This window comes from Takifugu flavidus, chromosome 10, assembly GCF_003711565.1.
Source record: "Takifugu flavidus isolate HTHZ2018 chromosome 10, ASM371156v2, whole genome shotgun sequence".
NCBI lineage: Eukaryota > Metazoa > Chordata > Actinopteri > Tetraodontiformes > Tetraodontidae > Takifugu > Takifugu flavidus.
The window spans coordinates 6141449-6166327 of NC_079529.1; the positions used below are offsets into that span (position 1 = coordinate 6141449).

At 43.4% G+C, this 24879-nt stretch overlaps 1 protein-coding gene and 1 long non-coding RNA gene across 5 annotated transcripts in view; one reads left to right on the forward strand and one right to left on the reverse strand.

The window, feature by feature from the left end:
- grb10b (growth factor receptor-bound protein 10b) overlaps positions 1–24879 on the forward strand; it is a 52403-nt gene that overhangs the window by 17189 nt on the left and 10335 nt on the right. For 3 of the 4 annotated variants that reach the window (XM_057045780.1, XM_057045781.1, XM_057045782.1), the window contains exons 4-6: positions 6473–6785; positions 8176–8320; positions 24042–24198. In XM_057045780.1, coding sequence (XP_056901760.1) covers positions 6473–6785; positions 8176–8320; positions 24042–24198 — 615 coding nt within the window. Of the gene's footprint in view, positions 1–4509; positions 4530–6472; positions 6786–8175; positions 8321–24041; positions 24199–24879 lie in introns of those variants that run through there. The other variant, XM_057045783.1, reaches the window with a different exon arrangement.
- LOC130532876 (uncharacterized) lies at positions 7962–9333 on the reverse strand. The gene is made up of 2 exons (XR_008952449.1): positions 8844–9333; positions 7962–8349 (listed from the first exon to the last, which is right to left on the reverse strand). It is a non-coding gene; the product is annotated as an uncharacterized LOC130532876 (long non-coding RNA).

Here is a 24879-nt window from a genome sequence, read left to right on the forward strand (position 1 = left end):
AAAAACCTTGCTGACATTATTACCCTTGTTTTCTCATAAAACCACTCACCCATTCTTGTAGGACTGCAACTGAGCTTAGGTGAGCTTTGCTTACTGTGCTTGCTTCAAAGCTAAAGTCCTAAACCTCTTAATTTTGGAGGGAACAGCACAGCTTTGTCAGAACAGGGCTTGTTGTTTTGTTTGGAATGAGATGGAGTTGATGAGCTTATGGAGGCATTTGAATTCTACGAGTAGTTTCTCCACGTGAGGTTTCAGCCATGTGAACTCTAAATCGCTAAACCTGAATTAACCCTGTGCAGACTTGTTTGACTAAAAGGAATGATAAAGATTCCCTTTGGAATTTTAGGAAAATAGATATTTTAGATATATATTTTAGATTAGACATTTTTTCAAAGTTTATTTACATCGAGAGCAGAACTTCAACTTCTGGACTGAGGTGGGAGCCAAAGTGTAAAAGAGGAAAAGATTAGAGAACATTGCATAAGATTTACACTGCCACTCAAGTTGTTGATATTTTTTAGATCAAATTAGCTTCCTTGAGATTAGATTGTGAATTCAATGGGCATTAACTAATGCAGACATGCACCAATGCCAGCTTGCTGTTTAGTTGTGTGTTCGTCTATGCAGTGTGATTAGAGGACGTCTCAGATGGACAAGACAGGCTGCTAGGTAACAAATCCCATCAATAGCACCAATGCATTACAGTCATTTTATGTCCTGGCTCTGAGGGGTGGGGGTGGGGAGTGCTGACCATCCATGATCTCAGGCCTTGAAATGACACTCCCACCTCGAATTTTTCCAGTTATGCCTCTGTAGGTGGCACCTTACATGCCAAGATACACTCTTGTTGTTTAGGGTTAGGTGCAAGGTGATGTGAAATAAATCAGCCTATTTCTTGCACATGCATTAAAAAAAAAAGCCCAAAACAGTGCAATGAGGCATTTGGGTGGTAGAATCAGAAAGTAAAAACATACAGCAAGACCCCAAACCTGGGACTTCCTGGACCTTTGTGTTCCAATGCTTCCTGGGCTTCATGTCATCCCTCCCTCCGTTCAACCCTCCCACACTCTCCCACCAGGAGCCTTGGCCCCAAGGGTGTGCACATGCTTGTGTGTGTGTGTGTGTGTGTGTGTGTGTGTGTGTGTGTGTGTGTGTGTGTGTGTGTGCGTGTGTGTGTGTGTGTGCACGTGAATGCTTGTCACCACAGAGGTATTGTACTCTCCAGTGCAGAGCCACGCTTTGCAGTTTAGATGTGCTCTGTCTATACTCCCACTGATCCCTTTGAATGAAAACGCCTCTGCTGGGCTTGTTTTCAGAGCCTGTCTATCCCCCTGTGCTTTCTTTCTCACCCCCCCTGGCCGTTAAATGATGCACTGTATACCACTTACATACCCGTTTCTGCAGGAGCTTTGCCCCTCATCTTTTTTTTTTTTTTCACCCAGCAGGAATAAATTAAGAATGTAGAGACCACATTCCTGTGTTGAGAGAAGCAAAATCGGGGAGCCGTTTGGTTCTGCTGTCAACACAATTAACACATTTTGGCCATGCCTTGATGCTAATATTTTGGAAAATGGTTAAATGGCTCTTATGTACATCATTCAAGATTTTCAGACAATGAAATCGGATTTTTGATACATATTTGGTCAGTCATCGGTTCTCTTTGTTTAAGTAAACACACTAAATAGATTTATTTATTGACTTGTGGCGTTTCAACTGAGCTTACTGACTGTTTTCATGTGTTAAGCATCAGTTTTTAGGTTCAAGGGAATACATTCTGTAAAAACACAGCCAAGCAAAACAAAACAAATCAAAATTCACGTGGTTTGGGGCCATGGGCTTGTTAAAACAAGGAAACTTTTACATTATTTAAGGGGAAATGATTCACTTATATTCAGCATTTGATTAAGTGGTTATCATACAAGTAGAACGCAGATTTTTTAATGATAAAACATACTACATAGTACAACTGTCATCAGCCCAAAATTCACACGCCAGTGTTTAAGCCCCAGAGTTACACACCCACCCTCTCTGCCAGATTGTTTGTGCATCGTGACTAGTTTTCCATCACTATTTCTCAGACCGATTCCTCATTCTTGAACCTGCCTGCTCCTGACCTGCCTGTCTCACATCCCCAGTAAAATACTCGGCTCGATCAAGTGAGGGTTGCTCCTTGCCTGGTTCTTGTCCGACTGATTGTCTTTCTTTGGAACAGATTTGTCTTCTGTTTATGTATTTGGCTTCTGAAGTACGGATTAATTTACTGGGGATCCACAGTTAGGGTTCCAATATTGTCGAACCATCTACTACACCTTGACTGTTTGTGTGTTGCATTTGGGTCCATTTGTGACCCAATAACAGTACAGTCTGGTCAAACCATGGACCAGTGGACACCTCTCTTGCACAAAACCACTATGACAGGATCAAGGATGCTCTTCAGTAGGAATTGATGTTGTTGCTCTGGCAAGTAAACCTTCTATTGGCACTCGGGCTCAGTCCATAGAGGAAGTGAGAGTTAAGGCACAGATAATTGCGAGGGTGGTGATGGGAATAGCCAATGCCGTTTCCTCGTCAGTTTCAGCAGCTCCTCCTATTTCATCACCTGCATTCTGGAACCAATCTGGGACAGCCGCACTCAAGTCACACCGGGGGAGCATCAGCATTGACAGGAGTTCAACTTGTGTATTTACTGTGGTCAAGCAGGCCATTTTGTGTCCACATGTTCAGTGAAAGGACATAGTTCACTATCCTCTGATCACATGCACCGCATGTTATCACCACCTTTATACACTCCAAGTCCGATGAGACCAGTAGAGACGAGAATCTTGCCCGCTAGCTGGGGATAGTTTGACTCCCTCTTTCTCGCCCAATCTCTGCTAGTTCTCTGAATGGAAGTTGGCTAAAGTACACACCAGACTGCTTCTGTCTGGTACACACCTCACAACCATCCAGTTTTTGCTTTTCCCATCACCTCATCTGCTGTCCATCCTGGGTTATCCTTGGCTCCACCGCCACAGTCCACATAATGACTGAGCCAATGGAGCCATCTGTGCATGGGGAACATCTGGCCATCGGGTCTGCCTCATCCCCCATCCACACCACCTTTATGTGTCCCAGGCAATGCATGTGCAAATACCATGACCTCTGTAAGTACGGCCAAGGCCACATCATTGCCAACATATTGGCCTCACGACTGTACTACTGCCAAGGTTTTCCATGCTCCCAAATGAAGGTTCAGCTTTACACCCATCCGATCTGGAGTTTTCAGTTTGTGCTGGAGGTGGATGCTTTACATGTAGGTGTGGGGGCCATCCTGTCCTAATGTTTTAAGATGGACCATAGATTCCACCCTTAAGTCTTCTTATTCCACCATCTGTCATCTGCTGAAAGGAATTCCATCAGCAATCAGAAGCTCTTGCTGGAATTAGAGGAATGACACCACTGGATAGAGGGTGCCCATTAACCTTTTCTCATTTAAACTGACCACACGAACCTGGAAACTTAATGGTCTTTTAATTTTACCAGGTGCAATTTCACCCTTTCTTATCACTCAGGTTTCCATAATATCAAGCCAGATGCTCTCTCAAAAGTTCCAGACAGAGGAGGATCCTGTCAAGGGTGTCGCTTCCAAGCAGACATGTTTGCTTCTGACGATGTTGCCAGCTAATGATTTAAGCTTCAAAAACTGTATTGCCCATCACATAGAGACAGGCTGAAAACATAAAGATGTGAAAAATAAAAACACATTTAAAGCAATTAGATGTGATTGCCGTTGCTTTAAACAAAATAAGCAATATAGATGTGTTTCATTGGGCAATATATGCTTTTATTAATCTTTTTGACTACTCAAGAGTTTAAAGGTTCAAATCCTGTGTCTCATTAGCCTATGATTTATTTGTTGAGGACATTTTTACAAATAGAGATCCATGATACATCTAAGCGGATTACGAAAGCAGGTGAACGAGACCAAGATGGATCTTTTTTTAAGAATATACACTGAAATAAAAACCTAAAAAAGATGATTTGTAGAATTAGAGCTGCAATTAAAGACCCTTATGTAGAAAGATAACAGGGAGAGTCTACACAGTCGCCAAATAAAAGTACAATGCAATTATAAGTAAATAATCAAGTTTAGACATGTGGCAGTGGTGGAATGCAGGAATATCAGCAGGAGAGTTGATATCCAGTTGATGACAGTTGCCTGTGGAGTGTCTAAGAAAATGTGGCGTGAGCGCTTCTTTAATTCAAGTGGTGAACTTTTCTGAACTCTGTGCCGTAGAGAGAACAACTGCAGTTGCTTGGAGTGTCAGATGCTGACGGCTTTAAATCCTGTGTGTGCGTGACTGCCTGCATGCTGCTGTCTGTGTCATCGTCTTGCATGACGCATGCCTTCGTTCACCTGACTGTGTGTGCATGGGTGACTGAACCTTGTGGCTGATAATGACGTTAATATCCCACACGCTAGGGTCACTTTGTTAGAGCTTTCTTTGTACACAAACAGGTCTGGAAATCTGCTCTTTGGGACAAATCAGGTCAGATTTTCAAGGAAACATTGTTTTTATTCGTACTACCTTGAGGGTGAATGTCTCCCTTCGTGAATGATGGATGATGTGCGTGATGGGTCTAGGGTGGGAAAAAATATTTTTAGACTTTGTCTAGCTGTTGCTGTCATTTCTAGTTAATTTTGAAGTGTTTTGCTCATGTATGTCACAAAAATATAGTTAAAAGTGAGTGTAGATTTTGTCACATCTTCTTTTTATAGGTGTTTTTTCCTGTCCTAAGCTTGTTTTGTTTTATCTTTGTATGCTCCCTGTGTCCTGTGGCATATAGCTCTTTAGCTCTTCAGGATACCTATAAGTAGCTGCTCCAGCTTGCCTGTCACTATAAATACCTACAGATTAACCACTTGTGATTCACAAGCACCTGTGATACAGCTACCTGGCATGTTTTCAGGTAAAGCTCCTGGAAGGAAAGCTTTTGGCCATGTCAGCCAGAGACAAGGGAAGCTGGGATTTTTTTTCTGGCCTGCTAACCTGTGGCTGCTCCTGGTTGTGTTCTTTTGTGGCCTTCAGTAAGAGTCAATGTTTTTCAGAAGTAAATAATCATGGTGTACTCTGGTGTCAGTTTTCATGCCAAGCTGCATGACCTTTCCCATGGCACTATCCTTGTGTCACCTTGCACAATCCTGCCGTGACCCCGAATCACCCATCCCAATTTAAACTGAGAAGTTTTATTTTTTATGAATGTCTTTATTACTCAATCCATCAAACTTTTTTAGTTTACAACCTGAAAACTTGGATATTTCTAGATTCGATTCCAAATTCCATCATTGTCTTACATGATATTCTAAATGGTATTATAGTACGAAGTTGAACTTTGAGTATAATATTTTCCTGGTTTCCTTGGGATTTAATTGTTAGCCCCTTTCTTGTTTCAAGTTATGTGTTTCATAAGTTTTGGAGCTCCCCAAGGCAAACCTCATGTTTTAGAAAACATCTGTACTGCACAATTAGAGTCTGTCTCCCCCTAGTGGCTTAATTATATCTCACAGAGAACTGGGTGGGTTCGAGATACAAGGACTTGATGATGAATTCATGAAATAGATTTCTTTTTCATAACGAAGAATTATTAATCACAAGATCGGGCACCCTGCTGATTATAATTTAGAGAGAGCAAAGTTTGGCATCAAGTTTACCCAAATGATAAAACTTTCACAGCTTGAAGCAATTAGAGGAGAACACTTCCTTTCAGTCAAGCTCTCTTCAAACTTTCATTGAACCGGCTGCTGGTAACAAGTAAAAATTTCACCTTCTGAATTTAAGGGTGCCAAGAGCTTTTTCACCAGTTTTTTTTTAGAAGTCTCTGCTCTGAACTGAATTCTAGAACGTTTTTAAGAGCTTCTTGTGAGTGTTGAGCCGATGTATGCAATGCGATGCTGTTGCTGTGAGCAACAAAGGTACGCGCTGAATAGGGTGACAGGCAGGTTCCTGCTTGTACCTTTCATCCCTGGAGATTTGGCTTTGAGGGCAGCACAGCATGCGAAGCCAAGATTGTCTTGCTGATTGAGCGCTCGGGTTGCAGAACTGGTTGCCACTGAGTGTGCTCCATCCATGTGAGATTTTATTTATTTTTCTCTGTATTACGTGGAATTGTTTGTGCAAAGGGAGTTCACAAGTTCATACTTGGCCACAGTGAAATGATATAGAAACTGAAATAGAAGACGGAAAGTCCCAACAATATTCATAGGCTTCAGCTCTTTTATTTTTGTGCCTTAACTATCTGAAACCAAAACTTTCTTTTTCTTTTTGCGTCCTGTTGGATTTATGGTTTCGGGCGCAGTTTTATTGATTTGTTTTCTTCCCAGAATCTAGAAAGCCCCATGTCTCACATTTTAAGCTCAAGGGATTTTTATTTGACATCTGTTTTGTATGAATTTTTTATTTAGATGTGACCTGTCCCTGTCTGTTCATTCCAGAGGATGATGTTGATTTAGAGGCCCTGGTCAATGATATGAACTCCTCCCTGGAGAGCCTCTACTCCACCTGCAGTGGTCAGCAGACAGAGTCCACACCGTTACTTCACAATGGACAGCCGTGTTCTTCCCACCACCAACACCACCACCAGCACCATCACCATCATCACCACCACATCCCGCACAACCAGCCGAGACACAGCCACCCATCGGACGGGCTGAGCCACGTCTCCCCAGAGCTGCCCTCCTCCTCGTCTGTGGACTCCCCCCAGACTGGCCTCCGACGGTCGCAGCCCATGCACATCCTCGCTGTCAGGTAGTTGTCCGTCCAAAACAGCTGTTGATGAATTTCTGCTTCAGCAAACAATATTTGGGCTGTGTGACAAACACTGGCAAAAACGGAAGTAAACCCTAGGGGGAGCTGTTGTGACGGTTCAGTCAATGGTATAGAATTCATCAAAGAGAGGGGGGGGGCAGCATTAATTCCACAAACATGATTATTTATTCCTTTGTTACCAAAATAAAGAAAACAAACCAGCATGAAACAACTATAGCTTCCCCAGAATGATTAATGGACTTTCTAAACTGAGCGTGATGCACCTACAGGGGGGCACACACAGATGCGCATATATTGCATCGAGCTTTAAACTTGAGCTCTTTCTGGATTTCCAAATGCTACACTCTTCATTTCCCCCCTCTGCACTCTCTCACGATAATTGGGCATAACATTTCCTCAATCTTCCCTATCTTTAGCCTTTCAGTGACCTCTGCCTTCATTCCAGTGTCAAACAGGAGAAAAAGAAGGGATTCTCCTTTAATTTGGTATGAAGTGTGACGCTCAAAGGATAATAATTTTCACGCCAACGCTTCAATTGTATAGATTCAGATTCCCCACATGCAGACATACAGCTGCACACACACTGACACGTCAGCTTATATCCTTCGCCTTTAGAATATATACTGTAATAGAATTCCAAGGATGATCGGATCATGCAATTTTCTGTCTTAAGAGCTATAAAATCTCATTCTGACTTACACACACTCACACGCATACACACACAGCCCCAGAAGTACTTATTATTCAGGGCTGACCTCCGGATAACCCTGTTCTCAGGCTCAGTTGGGACGACATCAAACAGCCGGCTCCCTTTTGAACTTGATGTGTTCTACAGAGAGAGTTTGGGAGGATAAAAAAGAGGAAGAAACCTCTACACTGACTCTGTGAAATGTGAGCCTTGCTCAGATTTCACAAAACTGACCTGCCTGTTTCTTGAAGACAGGACTGCATCCTGAAAAGTTTATGATCGGCCGTCAAGTCATCACTCATCCTTTGGGCTCAGCCTATAGTGTATGTGCCTAATTTAAAAGGCGGCTCTAAAGCGGTGTCTTGATTCAATATTGATGTGTGCTTAATATTAAAGAAAATTAGCTGGCAGGCTGTGATTTGTGCTTCATTATGGTGAGATCAGATGGAAACAGACATGAGCCTGGATTCTGTACAGGAATGCTTTATTAATTCTAATGCTGTCTCCTTCTCAAGTGCATACATGTGTCAGCAGCTCTCATTTCAAAGCTCTATCATTACACATTTAGTGCGGCTTCTCTGATCCGTGACCTCAGTTGTCGGGTCATGGTTTCGCCTCTTTTGCTATGTGAGCCGATGCTAATGCTACAACGTACATCTTGGTGCCGTCTGTGGTGTCCAGGAGTTTACAGGAGGAGGAGCAGCAGCTGAGGACATCGTCTCTTCCGGCCATCCCGAACCCTTTTCCCGAGCTCTGCAGTCCAGCCAGCTCCCCTGTCCTCAGCCCTGGATCCTTGCCACCAGGAGAGCCCCCGACGGACAACTATGTAAGTCCAATTGTCACTGTTGTCAATTACTGAGGAATTCACAAAACAAGCAAACAGTTTGTTTTTTATCTGCAGGGCTGTTTGTGTGGGTTTAATATTTTTGCTACACATTATAATTTGGTGTGGTTGAATCTGGATGCAAAACACGGTCCCAATATGGGGTTGCTTTTCCCTTTGAAAAACAGGATGTGAGACATCAGCCGGTATTGATATACTTCTGTGTTTATGACTGTTCGTGTGACACCAGCCCTCCATCCTTCCCTTTGAAGAAATAAATCATGAATGTATACGTATGTAGTGGCTAACTGCCTGTCAGCCATACAGAATATGGTTGAGGAATTTCCCGCCGCCATACATCTGCTGGTGTTTTGCATCTGAGGCACGCTGATTGCTTGCATGTTGTATCAGCGCTGTGAATGTGTGCACACGAGGTGGTTGCCGGCTTTGTTCGAGGAATAGAACAAATTAGGTGAAGTGAGGAAGGTTGGGGAGCCGCTATATATGTGTGCGTGCTCGCACGTACCTGCACATCTGGCGCTATTTCGCCTCTGCTCAGCCGCTGGTATTCGTCTGTTAGTTAACAAAGATTTAGGGCCTCTTCTATCTATTCCTGGAAGTCAGAGGCTCTCCATCATCACTTTTAATGGTCTTCACATGGAGCTGGCCCGCGCTGGTTACATTAACATACCGGCTTACAGTAATCTGAGGGCGGATGGTTTCCCATAAATATTCTTATTGGCAAACATCAGGGCCCGTCCCAGTCATGGCTCTTATACTGTAGTGTGAGAATATTCAGGTGAAATCTTTATTTATTTTTGCCTGCTTTAATGGCAGCTGCACACTTTCTCATAGATCACCTGGTAAGTTGATAAACCCTTCGGAGTTGGGAAACTGCGGCTTTGAAACTGTGGCTTTTACCATGTGTGAGAGAAATAAAGCTCTAAATATTTAATGTTGGACAGAGTCTTGAAAGATTTAGTTTCATTTGAGCTTGATGAGTGGGAACACTGTCTCTTTCTCTGTGGGAATGTCAAAGTATTGAATTACAAGCTGCGGTGCATGTTCAACACTGCATTGTAAATCTCGGCTCAAACAGTAAATAGGTCAAAGATTAATGTCTCACTAAGTGGTTATGAGTTTTGCCTTGAATTACTGGCTGTGACATAACATTGGCTCCGTATAGGTAAAGCAGGCGTGTCTGGTAAATGCTCAGAAACTAATTTATTAGGCCTGCACGGGACGAGAATACTGTTGGTTTTGAATTTCCACACGGCCTGTTATGAGTGCAGTGAGCAGAGTGTGGGATTGAAAGAGGTGTAGGGGATCTGGAGAGCAGCAGCAAAGGCAAAATTATACCTGTCAGCTGTCCTTCTCTTGTTGAATAAGGTTATTTGTGGCTCTTCTTATACCGTGACTCTTCTCCAGGCAAGTGATTGTCAATGGTGGAGCAGTTTTTTAAAGTTATGTAGAGCTCATACGTTCAAATGGGGCGTAGATTTGCGAATGGGCAGCGCAAATGTTTGAACCAAAACTGCAATTGTTTTTTTTCTTCACTCACTTCCATTTGGAACCATTATCTCCTCTTATGGGATTGATTATCCATAACCCACATCACAGCAGCCCTGGTTCATATTTATTGCTGTGTCAAAACTTCTAAACAGCAGGAATGAACATTTCCAGTTGCTCTTTTTTATTCTGTGGTCGTAGCTGAGAACTCGGAATAATCCTTTTAGTGGAACCACACTCCGCTGGCAAATGTTTATTTAGGTAAAGTGACACAATTTAGGCAAATAATTTAATTTTGTTACAACAAAACATCACTGTGGTGAAAAACGCCATTTTTATTATTTTTTTTATCACTGGTTCAGACTTGTCCAATCAAAACGTGTCCACGCACACCTCTTTGTGTGTGAGTGTGTCCATGGGTTGTAGACGCGCGCGCGTGTGTGTTTGCAATTGCGTCATCCTGTTTGTGAGTTCTGTATTCTATTTACAGCACTGGCAGCGTCTCTGTATTGTTGATGGGAGTGGAAAATATGTCTCACTGTGGTAGCTTTTCAGTGGAAATTCACTTCAGCACCTTTCTGATTTGCGAAAAAGAAAAAAAAAACAGGAAAAGAAACTCATCACACAAGTGCTGGCTTCTCCCTTGGGTGTTTGATGGCGGTGGAGGAGGGGAGAAGGATTGATGTGTTTCAGATTTGACATGTGGGATGTTGAGCAGGTAATTTATTGCTCCCGCCACACTTGAGACATCTAACTGGAGTGATTCCAACCATATGCAAAGAGTTGTGTGCATTTTTTCTCTCTTTATCCCTCATCCCTTTGACTCTCCTCTCCCTGCCTTCCAAACATCCAGGCCAGTCAGCCAGCCTGCTGCTGAGAAGCTTTTCTGTTTCATTTACTGAATTTTCCATCCTCCAGGCGCTTTCTGACAGGCTCTTACACTTCTGTCCCTCTGTTTCTCCTTAACTCACTCCCCTGGCCTCTGTGCAGGAGGCATGAGAGAGCAGCGCTGGGCTGTCAGGCATCAGTGTGCAGGCTGGTTGACATTGCCATATGATGTCTTTTCCTGCATTCCTCTTTCTTTCCAATCCACGATCTGATAGCAGCATTTATTGCTGCATCTGTGTAAAAGTTGTGTTAAATGAAAATGTAAAAACATAAAGAAGTTTCAGTGCAGGTTTGTGACATTCAGTCCTCAATAGAAAGTCTTTGGGTTTACTTGGGTAATATGTTCTCATAGCTGCCCGAGTTATTCTCGTGTGGGAACAATAATCATCGCATTGCCAGATTGTGCGGATTTACTGTACTTGGACCAGGATGTCCTGCAGCTCTCTGTGTTCTATGCTGTGGCAAGATCCCCAAGCCCTGCCTCTGCAGCTCTAGTCTGTGTTTCATTATATTCCTGCGGGCCTTCCTATCGTTTTATTTATCTTGCTGCGTTCCTCTCGTCCCTCCACCCTTTGGCCTGGCTGCAAACTCACGATTGAGTCAAAATTCCTGTTGCTGTTTTAATATATCAGGCTGGCCGTGTTGCTGCAACGTGTCCACCGGTAACAGATGACTTGATGAGTGTTTCTTCACACGTGATGAAGTAAGAGGACAAAAATAGTGCACTGTGCCAGACGGGCAGCGGCGGTTGGGTTGGCATTAATTTGATCAGCTGCACACGTCTGACCGATGATGCTTGTGCTGTGTGTCATGCAGCTCAAAGCAAATGTGGAAGCAACAAGTTTCTATCTATTTTAACTCATAATAATGACTTCATACACTATAAAAAACACAACAGGTACCTTCTCTGTACCTTAGAAAGCATTGTGGCTGGTTGCTCCTGCATTTTCTCTACTTCTTTTAGCATACATTTTGCTATGCTGCAGTTTATATAATAACTTTATAAACTGTCGGGTGGTAGCTGAGTCTGTAGGGGACTTGGCTGAGATGCGGAGGGTTCTTGGTTCAAGCCCAAGTGGACAAAACTTGGGAGGGGTTCTGGTAGTTGGGGCTGGTTCCTTGGATGAGCTGGCGACTCAGTTGGGAGTGTACCCTGCCTTTGCCCATATTTAACTGGGATAGGCCCCAGCACCCTCCCCATGACCCCCAAAGGGATGAAGCGCACAAGGAGAAGCAGAATTGCAATGAAATCTGTTCATTATATATGTAAGCAAAGTAAATAATTATGTGTACAGTGCCGTGCAGAGCAGTATGTTAAAATTAGCTACACTCTCATCAATAATTACAATACTGTAATGCACGCTGAGTAATCTTGCCACCTATTGCTCAGTCTGCCTGCCTCTGTCCCTGGATGACATCACTTAAGTCAGCCAGACTTAACAGTTTTGACACGTACTTATCAAGAAAGTATTTTGAGAATGCTGCCAAGATCAAGTGCCAGTTGTGAAGGGTATAATTTCAACGATGAGCTCACGACTGTAGCAGTCTTGGTATCAGATGGCAGAGATCATTTTTAAATTGCTCCTAACCTTGTATCATAACTTTTTATTTTGTGCGAGTTTGAAAACTTTGCCCGTACGGCCTCCTTTTATTCAATTATTCACAGAGGAGTAAAAAGCCAGATATGATGCATTAATGAGACAGGCACTGTCTGCCTTTCTATCCCATCATTGCACCGGTTGCCTAAAAGAATCTGAATTTATCATCACGGTTACTTCTGATATGCTGATATTCTGGATGTATGAATTTTGCATGCGCTCACTCATGGTGCCAGCCTCCCCGCAGCTCACAGCATCTGCAAAGCAATGAACAGACACAATTTTTTCCAAGGATTTTTCAATCTATCCCCAGTTTATGAAAACGTAAGGTACTTTGTCTAATCCACCGCTGCTAGCAGCGCTAATACTGCAAACTAAATCAACGCTGGCATATTATCGAGTTATAAAGTTGATATAGATGCAGTATTTTGTTGCTTTTTCCTATTTACATATCGGAGGTCATGCGGATATCAAACTTTTTTGCATTTGTGTTTGAGTTCAAGTGATTAATGTAGCATAGCTCAAATATTGACGTTTCTTTTAGCTATGAACGATTTGACATTAGGAAAAACAATGGCCTGTTATTGCAAAGCGTTGCAGCCAAAAATCACACAGATGAGTATAGCGAGAGGGAAATAAATCACGAACCTCTCGGGTCATAAAGCCCGTAAGAAAATAAGATGCGTAAAGAGCTGACATTTAGTTCATTATGACCAAGAGGTGTCTGAAAAAGTCTAATCCTCAGTTCCTTTTCCAAGTTAAGTAAACAGTTTTAGATAATGGCTCCTTCACATTGCTGAAAATAAGGCAAGAGAAAAGCACAAATGACGGGTATCGATCTATCCCTCCTCTCATTTTGCTAGCGCTCATGCATGGCATTCCCCAGCTGCCTCTTTCTCCGAGTTGGAAATGCTCCGGGTCAGAGGTTAGATTTTTCCACTGTAAATGGAAAAGCAGAACGGAATGTTGCCGATGCCCAAACGGTCGGCCTCTGTGTGTGGGAGCTTCCACGGGAGCGTGCACGACTGTGTTTTAAAGTGCATTTTCCACAGGGCTTCGCTCTACCTAATTTGCTGTGCAGTATGCACGCTTGCCTCTGCAAGCAATAGATCGTCAGTCAGGGACGGCCCGTTGAGAACACAAAGGGTGATGTGGCCCCCACAGCTGCCTGGGTTCGTTCTTTAGCTGACACACGCATGACAAAGTGCACACAAACACTTGTTTGGTTGCAGTGCCTGTGTTGTGGTGCGTCTGTGTGGTTCGCCCTCACTCTTGGATTGTTTATATCTGATTGTTGTAGCCGTTGTGAATTTAAACCGAGCGCTCTATTGAGCTTGTGAGTGCCTGCATCCATGTGTGTATTTGTGGTTCATCCCTGCCCCTTGGCTTCACGATTCCTAAAGCAAACCCCTTCTGTAAAACACACAACCATATCCATGAATGTACACACTCACACATGCATACACTCACACACACAATGGTTTACCAGCAATTTTGAAGGGCCTTTACATTGAATTCCATTCATTTTTTTCATCCGTTTGCACAGCCTTTTCTTACCCCAGACCGGATAAGATTATACCTAACTGTAACCTTCACCTAACCTCTAATCATGCCTTGTTCTTAAACCCAAGTCCTTACCTTGACATTTAATGATAATGTTGAGAGGCCCAAGATGTTGGTCATGCAACAGTGGTAAGACCCCACAAAGATGGTCAGACCCCACAGGGTGACTGAAATTCTCAAGTCAGGAAGCCACATACTGTATGTGGACTCTCCCACCCTTTGTCTCTCTCTCCCACCCACATACTTCTATCTTTGTGAGGACTCTAACTGATATAAAGCATTCCTTACCCCCTACCCTAACCATCACAGCTAAATGCCTAACCTTTACCATAACCTAAAGCTAATTCTGTCCATAGCCTTTAACCCTCAAACAGCCCCTCAAAGTGGTGGGGACTAGACAAAGTGCCCTCACTGTGCCAGTAAAACGCATGTTGTGGTCCTCGGAATGTAGCATTTACAAGAACACAATCACACACTTTATGTGCACTTGTAATTAGATCATTGTTAAAGAAGATGATTAAATCCCAGTGTAGCCATTAAAGTTGTGCTTTTTTCATGTTAAAACCACTTTCAAACGTTCAAAAAATGATATTTAAACAAGGAATAATTGTTTAAATGCAACTTTAACCAGGGAAACCGATACTGAATATTTAAATCAGTGCATGACACTAATGTTGGGAAGTACTGGTCTTTAAAAACTGACAGTAATTCTTAGTGAATTTAGTAGTCACTCCCTAATTCTTTGTCCCAGAATGCAAGCAGTGTAGGATTAGACACCATAACCTTCGACCAGTTTATTACCTCTAAGGTCCCGTTTCTCCTGCAGCTAACGGCAATCGTCTTTGACGACGTTTGCCCTATTCCCCTCATCCCCGCCTGTGTGAGAGCTCTCCCAGCACGATGAGTTCAGCTCAGAAATGATGTGCATTCTGCCCAGCATATTTGGAAATGTGCACATGTGCATTATTGCACGTGTCAAAGTTTGTGTAAATGTTTTGCGAAATGGAGCAATGTGTTGCTGCCTTCAGGCTTTTCATCTGGCCAAGCTGAGCAGGACTCATGTAGGTCAGAGATACTGCCACTGTCTTTCTCTTTCCCTCTGCCTTCTCTCTGTCCTCTGTCTTGCTTGGCCACCCCCACCTCTCTCGCTCCCTCTCTCGCTCCCTCTCTCTCTCTCTCCCCCCACTCTGAAAAAGTAGGACAGCTCATATTTCTGAACCCATGAAAAGCAGTGGAGGAGGGAAGACACAGGAGGAGATAAGTAAATGAGACATTTAGAAGCACCACAGCCACTTCTCAGCAGTCTGAAAATTCATCATATGCAACATTTAAATTGCATGACACTCCATCCTCCCTTTACTCTCTGACTGACTCTCATTTTGCATCATTAGTCTATAACCGGAAGAAATGTGAATGGCGATGTTTTATTTTAAATTTGAATTCTGTCTCCCCACCACACATCTTTTTTTAATCAAAATCTTCGAATCAGACCACTAGAGGGCACTAATTCCATCACGCTAGCCCCAATCAGTGTAAAAGCACAATGAACAAAGAAGAGTGAGCCAAATATGGTGCTAAAAGGGTAGCTCAGGATATTTTTGTATCTTGCTTTAATTCTTTGAATGTATAGATTTAATGGAAAATGTTTGATTAACATCTCACCAGGGGAAACTAATGAGATGTGACAGGTTTTTTCAGAGAATATGACACATCTTAGCTGTGAATTCTTCCCACTAATGGAGACCGTTTGATGTATGTTTTGATTCATATGACAGGTTCTTTATTGACCCTGATGTAAATAGCTTTCTTCTTGCATTCCCAGCAGAGAAGAATCCACAGATGTTTCATGTTGCATTTGTTGTGTGCTTTATTATTCAGCATGCTTGTGTTCTTTGGTTCGGTTTCAGAATTCTCAAGAGAGTTGGATTCATGCCAGACACTTTATAAAATGTTACAAAATCTGCATGCTGAGATCTTCACAAAAGCTCTCACTGTCGAACATTTCCAGTATCCAGTATTCCAAAATCATGCCCATGATGTCATCTTTTGTTTGCCCAATCACAATTCCCATGCCCCGTCCTTCTGCCTCCCTGCTGTAATAGGACAATGGCCACAAATCAGCAGCGATCTGAAAGGACAGTTGCCGCCTGGGGTTTGCTGGCAGTCAGCCTCGTACACAATTAAGCATCCGCTCCCACTTTTACTCCTGTTGGTAAAATATTTGGCTCCATGTGGGGTGTTTCTCAGTGGGTAACCCCAGCAAATAAGGAAGCGACTGTTCATCCATCACGCGTGTGTCATAAGGAGGGTGTTGCTCTACTCTGTGCATATGCAAATTTGTTTTCAAAGAATAAAGAACCTCCATTTTGGAGAGAATCTTAACGCACAAAAATGCACAAAGATTCGGCCCTACTGTTAGTTGTAACAAGAAGCTTAGAATTGAAAATAAAATCCTCCCGCATTTCAAAAGCATGCGCATTGGGTTAATTGACTCCAGGTGTGAGTGTGTGTGCTCTGTGATGAACTGATGACCTCTCTAGATTCCCATATATTCCTGCCTCTCACCTGGTGACCGCTGAGACACTATAAAACTGATGTGGAACAAGTCAGAAACCAGAGGGATGGGCGGTTCGTCCACTTGGCGAGCTCTTGGCAGAAGTCTGTCAGTGCTGTTTGCATGTATTTTGGCTACTCTCTTATCAGCAATAAAGATTCCAGGTCCATTTCTTGTTTGGGCCCTTTACCAAAGATGAGACCTAACCAGAAGTCCAGACACGTATAAGCAATGTCAATTATTGTCTTTGTTTTTGCATTTTTAGCATCTTAGGGACTACAGAGTGCAAGAAAGCAGTGTGGCGAAAAAACTTTTTTGACACTTTCCAATTGTTGACACTGACTCCCGTGACAGCGTGTCAGTGCTGCTGGCTGAGTTAATGATCTCACAGTCCCCTCTGGGGATTAAAGGGAAATTAGAGGGAAATTGGGTCCATGTTGATTTGTCCTACTCTTGGTTAAGAAATAAAGGCCCACATTTCCCTGAATTTAGTTTTTTCTGTCTGTCCATTGCAGCATATACAGGTGGATTGCACAGATGTTTTACCTCAGGTATGCAGAGGATGAACTTTTCACCTGGCCCAGGTGTGTTGCGTCAACACCTAAATTTAGGAAAAAGATAAAAGGTGGCTTTTAACAGGTTGACCACTAATCACTGTCACACAGGCAATCGTTTTAGCTTTGTTTGACCCTAATTGATCGCCTAGAAAATCATATTTTAACCACAAACAGGCCTTTTTCCTGATCTCATAACTTCTTGTTACTGATATTTGTCAAAACATATGGGCATGCTTTAAAAGGTTTATAACCATAGTTAGGTTTTTTTATACATGAAAATGAAAATGAAGCATGACAGATGGACACACAGAAGTTGGGACAATGGGACTCTGTTCCTCCTGTTTTTATCTATACATCGCATATCTCACTTCTCCCCCCACTCTTTTCTATTTTTTCTCCATCAATCTGCCCCGTGCCCACCTCATTCACTTCTGTCTTCTTCTGCTTAACTGGGCCCAGATAGGCCCCTGTGCATTGGGTCTTAATTTGACACGTTAATTAGATGACAAGGGACAGTTCGCCCTCTTTTCCTCATGAGTCAGCAGAGTTTTCCCGGCTTGTGCCTCCCACTACTGCTGACTACATCCCTGAGCGGAGTATGGCCAATTGTCCCAGACCCATTCAGGTTTTTGTGTCGCCGTCTCATCTTCCGGGCAACAGATTGAAGGGGTAGCCAGGACCACACACAGCCCCACATCGCAGTCAAAGGGGCTTTATGGAGGATAATTCTTGATACCAATATGAATCCAGGGTGGGTTGCGTGCGCCAAATTTGCCAATTAGAGAGTTGTCCTTAATTCAGTGCTTGTTTATATGTTTAAAGTACAGCTTATCTTTTGGTTTATTCTTCTTTGACTAAGTCTGGGGGCAGAACTGATGCGTGTCAAGCTGTAGACCAAACCTGACAGGCATCCTATATAAACATATTAACAATAGTCTGAAGCCTCTCATGCCTTTTCTCCAGACTTTACACTTGTGGTTGATGTTTCACTCACTCAAGCGTTCTCATTCATGATTCTCCTTGATACAATAAATACTTCTGTCTAAGACATTTGAAGTCTCCTTGGAACCTTTTTGAAGCAGTGTGGTGCAGAGGTTCCTCTCGAAGTCAATGGCTGTGGGGCTTTTTTGGCAGGCTGTATAGTACGACATACTCTAGTTTAGTATTAGATATATTTGTTGAGGTTTAAATTCTAATCCTCTCTTTTTCCAAATGGTCAGATTTCAAGATTTTAAAAGTATATATGTATGTGTTATGGTTGTGGTAAAGGTTGTGGTTAATGGTGAGATGCTGTATGTCAAAATGACCTGAAGGCTGAGCTCAGGGTCAGGGGTCAGTGTATTTTTGTATATAGTAATGGCACATAAAATCCTCTCCTGCTGAAATGACATGTGATCCGGAATCCGTTAAGGTTGAACTTGAATATTGAAAATACTGTTTAAGATTAATCTACATTGGGTGTGGACTGAATGATGGTTCGATAGGTTGGGAGCCTTGCTTCCCTTCTCTTTTCCAAGTCAACCTGTTATCCAGCTTCACTTCTCAATACAGCCACATATGTAATAGATCCTAATGTGCGTGCCAGCTGGTAGGAATACACTTTTCAAATAGCTATGTGCCACAGTAGCTTTGGTCTGATGTAATGACACATAATGCCTATGTAATACCAGTGCAGCTATTTATAGATTGGCAGCCAATTTTCAGAGTCAGATGCGTGTGAGCTGCCGGGAGTGCACCCACACGCTTGTGTACATACTTGAGTTTGCACAAAGTACATTCACACACAGTACTGTTTAGTTTCTCTTTGTCTGTTGGTGCCTGCCTGGTTTCTGTTTGGCTTTGTCTGCCTGGAAGAAGTGTGCTTGTCTGTCTGTTTTGAGATGTGTGTTCTTGTGCGTGTAGAAACTCATGCTTGATTACATGCATGCGCTATTTACACAACATGTACGACAAGTATCAGCTTAGCCATGCACCTGTGTATTTTAGGACTTATGAGTGTTAATAAGCACATCTGGGTGCCTGTGAGTCTGGTGTATGTGTGTTTATTTTTTTATTATTTTTACCTGAACCTTTCAGTCTCTCCCTCGGGGATTACTTCACAAGGCAGTTATCAGACCTGAGTCATCAGAGGAGGTTGAGTGACTCTGCTCCACCTAAGCGAAGGCGCAGCAGAGAGCATTACAGATAAAGTCGTCTTTTAAAATGTTTCTTTCTCACCCCAGTGTCTCCCACCTCCCTTTCTTCCCACACAGCAGTCAAATGGTATTGCCTGACTGTGAGATAAGATTTCCATAGCTCCCACTCAAATACTTCTGCATTTGCTTAGGTGCCTGCCTGCAGCTCACCCTCGGATCAGTATTGTCTGTGAAAACAAACACGTTAATAAGATAGCGTTGATATCTTTTTGAGAGCCATGTTTTAACCTTTATGTTGATATAAGCTAACTGATTAATTTTTGACTATTCCTCATAGACTTTTTCCAGTAATTATAACAGGCAAATAAATGTGTCATGCCTGCACAACCCCGGATCAGTATAGCCCTAAAAGACATAAGTAGAAAACTCGTGGGATTGTGAACTGTTAAAAGTCGCCTGTAGATAAAGTATATGAGCTTCTATGGCTTTGTATAGGATGAGGAATGATGGTGGATAGACCAAGACAAACATACCAAATGTTAACACTGACAAATGTCCCCAGTTTTCATTAGATGACAGACATTTCTAAAAAATAGCACCATCACTTCTGATAACAGTGCTAAAAGTATTTGGGAACTGGGGAGAATAATTGGTGTAATTTTAAGAGAGGAATGTTCTCTCTGTCCAGCTTAATGAAGGATCGAAGCTGCTGAGCTGTTGAGGGCCTCCTTTGTCTTATTTTATGTTTCGTAAAGCTTTTTTAAATGGCTACACAAGTCTGCGCGGCAGACAAATACCTAAAGGACTGTGGCACACAGCCCTGTGGTGCTTGGCTAGACTTCTATGAATTGCTCTGCTTAAAGGTAGCCTTCAAATATGTACAGAAATCCTAATGTTTCACATAAAATAATGAGCATGAAATGCTTTTGATCTATGTGTGCAATTCTGGATATATTAATACCAAGTCAAAAACTCCATCGCAGACCATATAATTAAAAAGGGTTTAGCCGAATGCCTCGTGTTGTGCTGTGACCTGAAGACCGGTTCTCTCCTTATTTATTTAATATAGATCTAATTTGTGATATACTGCCTGGTAATTCCCAGTTCAAATGGAGAGATGTGTTCACTGAAATGAAAGAATGCAACTTTTGCATTGTAGTTTTACATATTGTTATACAGTACAGTATGATGAGGTCATTGCAATGTATTTGTATGTATTAATGTATTGACTGGATTCAGAGTGCTGTTTGCGCAGAGACTTTAGCCTGTCCTTAATATAGCTTCCATTCAAAGTTGATTTGCTGCATATTTCCTGCAGTGCTCTGACTTGCTGACGCCAACATCACTCATGATCTCTAACTGATAACTGCAAACTTAAAGTCTCTGTTTTGTGTTCATCCATCTGCCCATTTCCTGTGAACCGCCACCTATTCCTAATCAGGATCAGGGGGTCGCTGGAGTCTGTCCCAGCAGTCACTGGGTGAGAGGCAGGACCCAAGACAGGTCACGAGGTCCATCACAGGGCACACACCATCCACTCACACACTCACATCAAGGAGACACCCTAATCACGCCAATGTGTATTTTCTTGGGCTGAAATCAAGGTACCCTGAGAATGCCAGATCAGATAGTAACAGAACCTGAACCGGAACCAAATCCGGAACCTTCTTGCTAACCACTGTGCCGCCCTCTACTTTATGTCTATTTTACAAATCTCTAGGGGCTTAAAATGTGGCTTTAGACCTGCCTGACAAGAATCCTAAAGCTCTCAGAAGTTGTGGCAAAGCAAACATTTGGATTATAATAATCCTATAATCTGTATTTAAGTTTCATATCGAAGCCAGGGTTTCACCAAATAGAGTATCACCATTGGCAATAGGTAGATCAGTACGAGAAAAGAGTGCTTGAACTTTATAGAGTGATGACCCAGGTGATAATTACAGCATGATGTGTGAAAACCTGTATTCCAACATATTCGGCCTGCTTGGGGCTTCCCCCGCCGGGTGACTAAGTGTGACGTAGGTGAGGGTGTGTCTGGGTCTGCGTGAGTGTTTAAGGGTAGTTGGAGGGAAGGGGTGGGTGGGAGAGACAGCTGCATGAGCTAGATATGTGGATAACAATAGGAAGCATTCATACTACACGTTCTGCTGGAGTGTGTCACCAGACTCTCTCACTCGTCTTCTCCTCTTGCCTCGACTTCTTACATCTGCATGTCTCCTGTTTCTCCTCCTGCTCCACGCACACACACACACACACACACACACACACACACACACACACTGTCTGCCTATGTGTATCAGCACTTATTCATACACTCTTGTTTCTCTTTCTCTCTCTCTCTCCTCCCCCAGATTTTCCATTTCCTTCCCAAAGTCTTCCCGCTATGATGAATAAAGCTGTATCATTGTGGCCGCTGCACCTTTTCCCACCACTGTTTCCTTGTTCTTTCTGTGGAAATGTTCTTGTTCCACAACACACAGACACACACGTACACGCGCGTGCGTGCGTGCGTGCGCGCACACGCACAAACACACACGCCAATTATTTTCATAAAGTATGAAAAGAGAAGAAGTTGCTTTAGGAACAATTTAAAGCTGCTCTCTCCCAGACGGGGTGTGTCAAGACTTTTGTCTGTCTGACACAGTATTAAATATCGGAGGTAAAAAGGAGGGGTTGCCGTTTTTGTTCTTCCGAGAGAAAGAATGTTGGCTCAAAACTAGCCACCAGGGGAGGAGTAGAAGTTTGGAGTCCTTGAGTGCTGCTGTAGGTTTGTTTCATTTCATTTGCTCTGTAATGAGTCCTGTTACTGCTGTGAGAGGCAAAGAGATCTGACTAGGGAGTTCAAAGTTGAGCCACGGGGAGGGAGAAAAGGAGCCAGGCAAAGAGGAGGAGGAGGAGGAGGGAGGTGAAATGAGAGGCCAAGAAGAAGCGAAAACCCCACGAGCCAACAAGCCCTCACTTGAAAACTTCTGAACCTTTTGCTGTCGAGAAAAGTGACAAACTTTTTCACCCTTTCCTATAGTCTGTCTTCCTCTTCCCGTTTCTCCTCCTCCTCCTCCTCCTCCTCCTGCTGCTGTTACACACTGCCCCACACCCTTCTCAAATAAACCCTCTCTCTTCATGCTCTGAAAAGAAGCTGAAGCACAGAGCTTGCATGACTGTGCGTCTGTGTGTCTCCTGGACTATGTATGGCTCTCAGTGTGCGTGCGTGCGTGCATGCTCGCGCGTGTGTGTCAGTCTGTGTCTGTGTGGGAATGATTACATCAGCCTGCTGCAGCCTTATGATTGGTCGGTGAGCCTGTGGTTTGATTCACTGTGCCTTGAAGCCTGTGGCTGAGGCTGTAACCCTTTGTGAGAGAGAGCGAGAGAGAGAGAGAGAGAGAGGCGGGAGGGAGGGAGAGGGGAAAAAAGATAGTTGTCAGACTCCACCGGCACTGGAAGCACTGTGCCATACCTGCTGCCATTTGGTCAATGACTGCTTTCTGTGCCTCTGTCCTGTGAGCTGTACATATCCCAGCTTTAGGTGACATTTTTAAGGCAGAGGTGCTGGTCTAGATAGACTGAAGGACTGGTGGGATATGTGACAGGTAGCACAACTACAACCACCAACTGTCGGCGTTCAAATTTAGTGTCTTTTTTTCTGGAGGAAACGGGCACCGCAGCGAGGTTTTCTGTTGGTGAGCGTGCGAGTGTGTGTTTATGTGTGTGCGAGGGAGACGGGCTCACTCCAAAAATGCCTTCGTGTTCCCCGGACTGCTGCCTATTGCGGGCCGTGGAGGTAAGACTGCTCTCTTTCTGTGGCTTTTTTTTTTTAATGTTTCGAGACCTGCCGAGGATCAGCTTCTCTCCGCCGGTGGTGAAAAAGCAAATGTGTACCTGCCTTAAAATCCGACACTTTTTAAAGACGTGAGGAGAGCAAAAAAAGGAAAAAAATGTCAGCTGTGTTGAATCACTGAGACTCCTCTGCTTTTTTCCACCGAGGGCATTTTTGGATGGATAGAGCGCCTCGGGCCTGGTCTGCGCACGCTGTGATGCTGTGAGCAGCATCTTTAGGCAGCGAAAGTCTTTGTCATGACATATTATGTGGGATGTGTGCATATGCGATGTGTAGGTTTCACGCAGGGTTACCAGTCTGAAACATTCTGCCGGTTAGGTAGACTGCTCCAGTTTTCTCTCTGTGCCATTACATGTGTCCTGTGTACCAAGTGACTGCAGCGTTGAAACCTGTGGACACACGCTGACAGCAAATGAGGGCGAATTAACCACAATCTGTGATGTCTGAAGATTAAAACCATATCTGCTGATGGATTTTTCTTGTTCCTTTCCCTGGTTTGATGGCATTAATTTCACCAACAGCACATTGATACTGAAATGCAGTACATCCCTCATTTTATTGTTGCGGGAGGTTGAAAGCGTATCCTGTGACATGCCTTATTTCTGGATACTTAACTTGTCTGATAAACTGTAACTGGAAACGCTGTGTCTGCGTCACCCTAAGCCTGAGGCACTGAGAAGCCATTGAGTGTAGGCAGTCCTGCAAATGCGTGTCACACTCCAGTATATCTGCTTCCATTCTGCAGAGACAAGTTGCTATAAGCAGGACTTGTCAGTGATTTCTGACACCACAATTACCACATAGCTTACCGTGCCTGTTCTTCTCCATTGTGTGCTTTAATTATAGAGGTTTATGCTATGGAAGCATACACTGTAGGGAGCTATATGATAAATACTGTTCTAGAGTTTGAAGAAAATTGCTGGCTTCACCCGACTATTAGGCCGTGGAAAATAGTTTGCATTGAATGACGGCGTCACACATTGCTGCTGGATTTATACTGTCACCTTATTTTTATGTAATCTGGGACTTGACACATTAACAAACCACATCTAAGCTAAACTCAGTGCCTTATTTCCTTTTCATAGATTGTGAAGATTTTCAGCGAGGATGGCATGGGTAAAGTGGTGGAGATCCCCGCCGACATGACGGCCCGAGACCTGTGTCAGCTCCTGGTTTATAAAAGCCATTGTGTGGACGATAACAGCTGGGCACTCGTCGAACACCACCCTCTCCTAGGACTAGGTAAGGAGGCGAGCCCCCGTGGGTGTGACATACTGTTTGCGTACACAAAAACGCACACCAGCACTTGGTCACGCACATGTTTGCCGTTTAGTTGCACACTAACATACACAGGTGCATATACATATACATACACCTGCACATGCACGCATGCATAAGCACATATTTGGGCAGATAGACTAGATGCATATTCTCATGCAGGCATGCATTCAAGCATGAGAGCATGCACATATTATAGCCAGACTGTTCAGAGATCTAATCGAGTGTTATACTTTGTAGCTGTAGCTGTAGCAGGGCTGTGTGATCCAGATAGGGTTTCTGAGTCAGTTATGGAGACAGACCTGCAGCTTTAGACAAAAGAAAAGCACCGCAAGTGCGAGAGAGGAGACCATCGGCGTTAGACGGATTTCAGACTGTAAGCCGGTGAATAATCTCAAACCGTGTCCTCGTAAAATCTGATGCAATAACTGCAGGTGTGTTGTGATTAATTCAATGATTGTGCTGAGCAGGGACAGTGTAACTGGAGACCGTGTTCCCCAGAGGCCTTTATTCAGGAATACTAAATCTCTAGAACCAGTTTAGAAACCAGCATGGTCCCAACAAGTGAGCTCAACACGCACGAGATGCAATGAATCCCAAGTATTCATCAGGAGCCCACCATAAACACGTTTTATTTATTCAGAA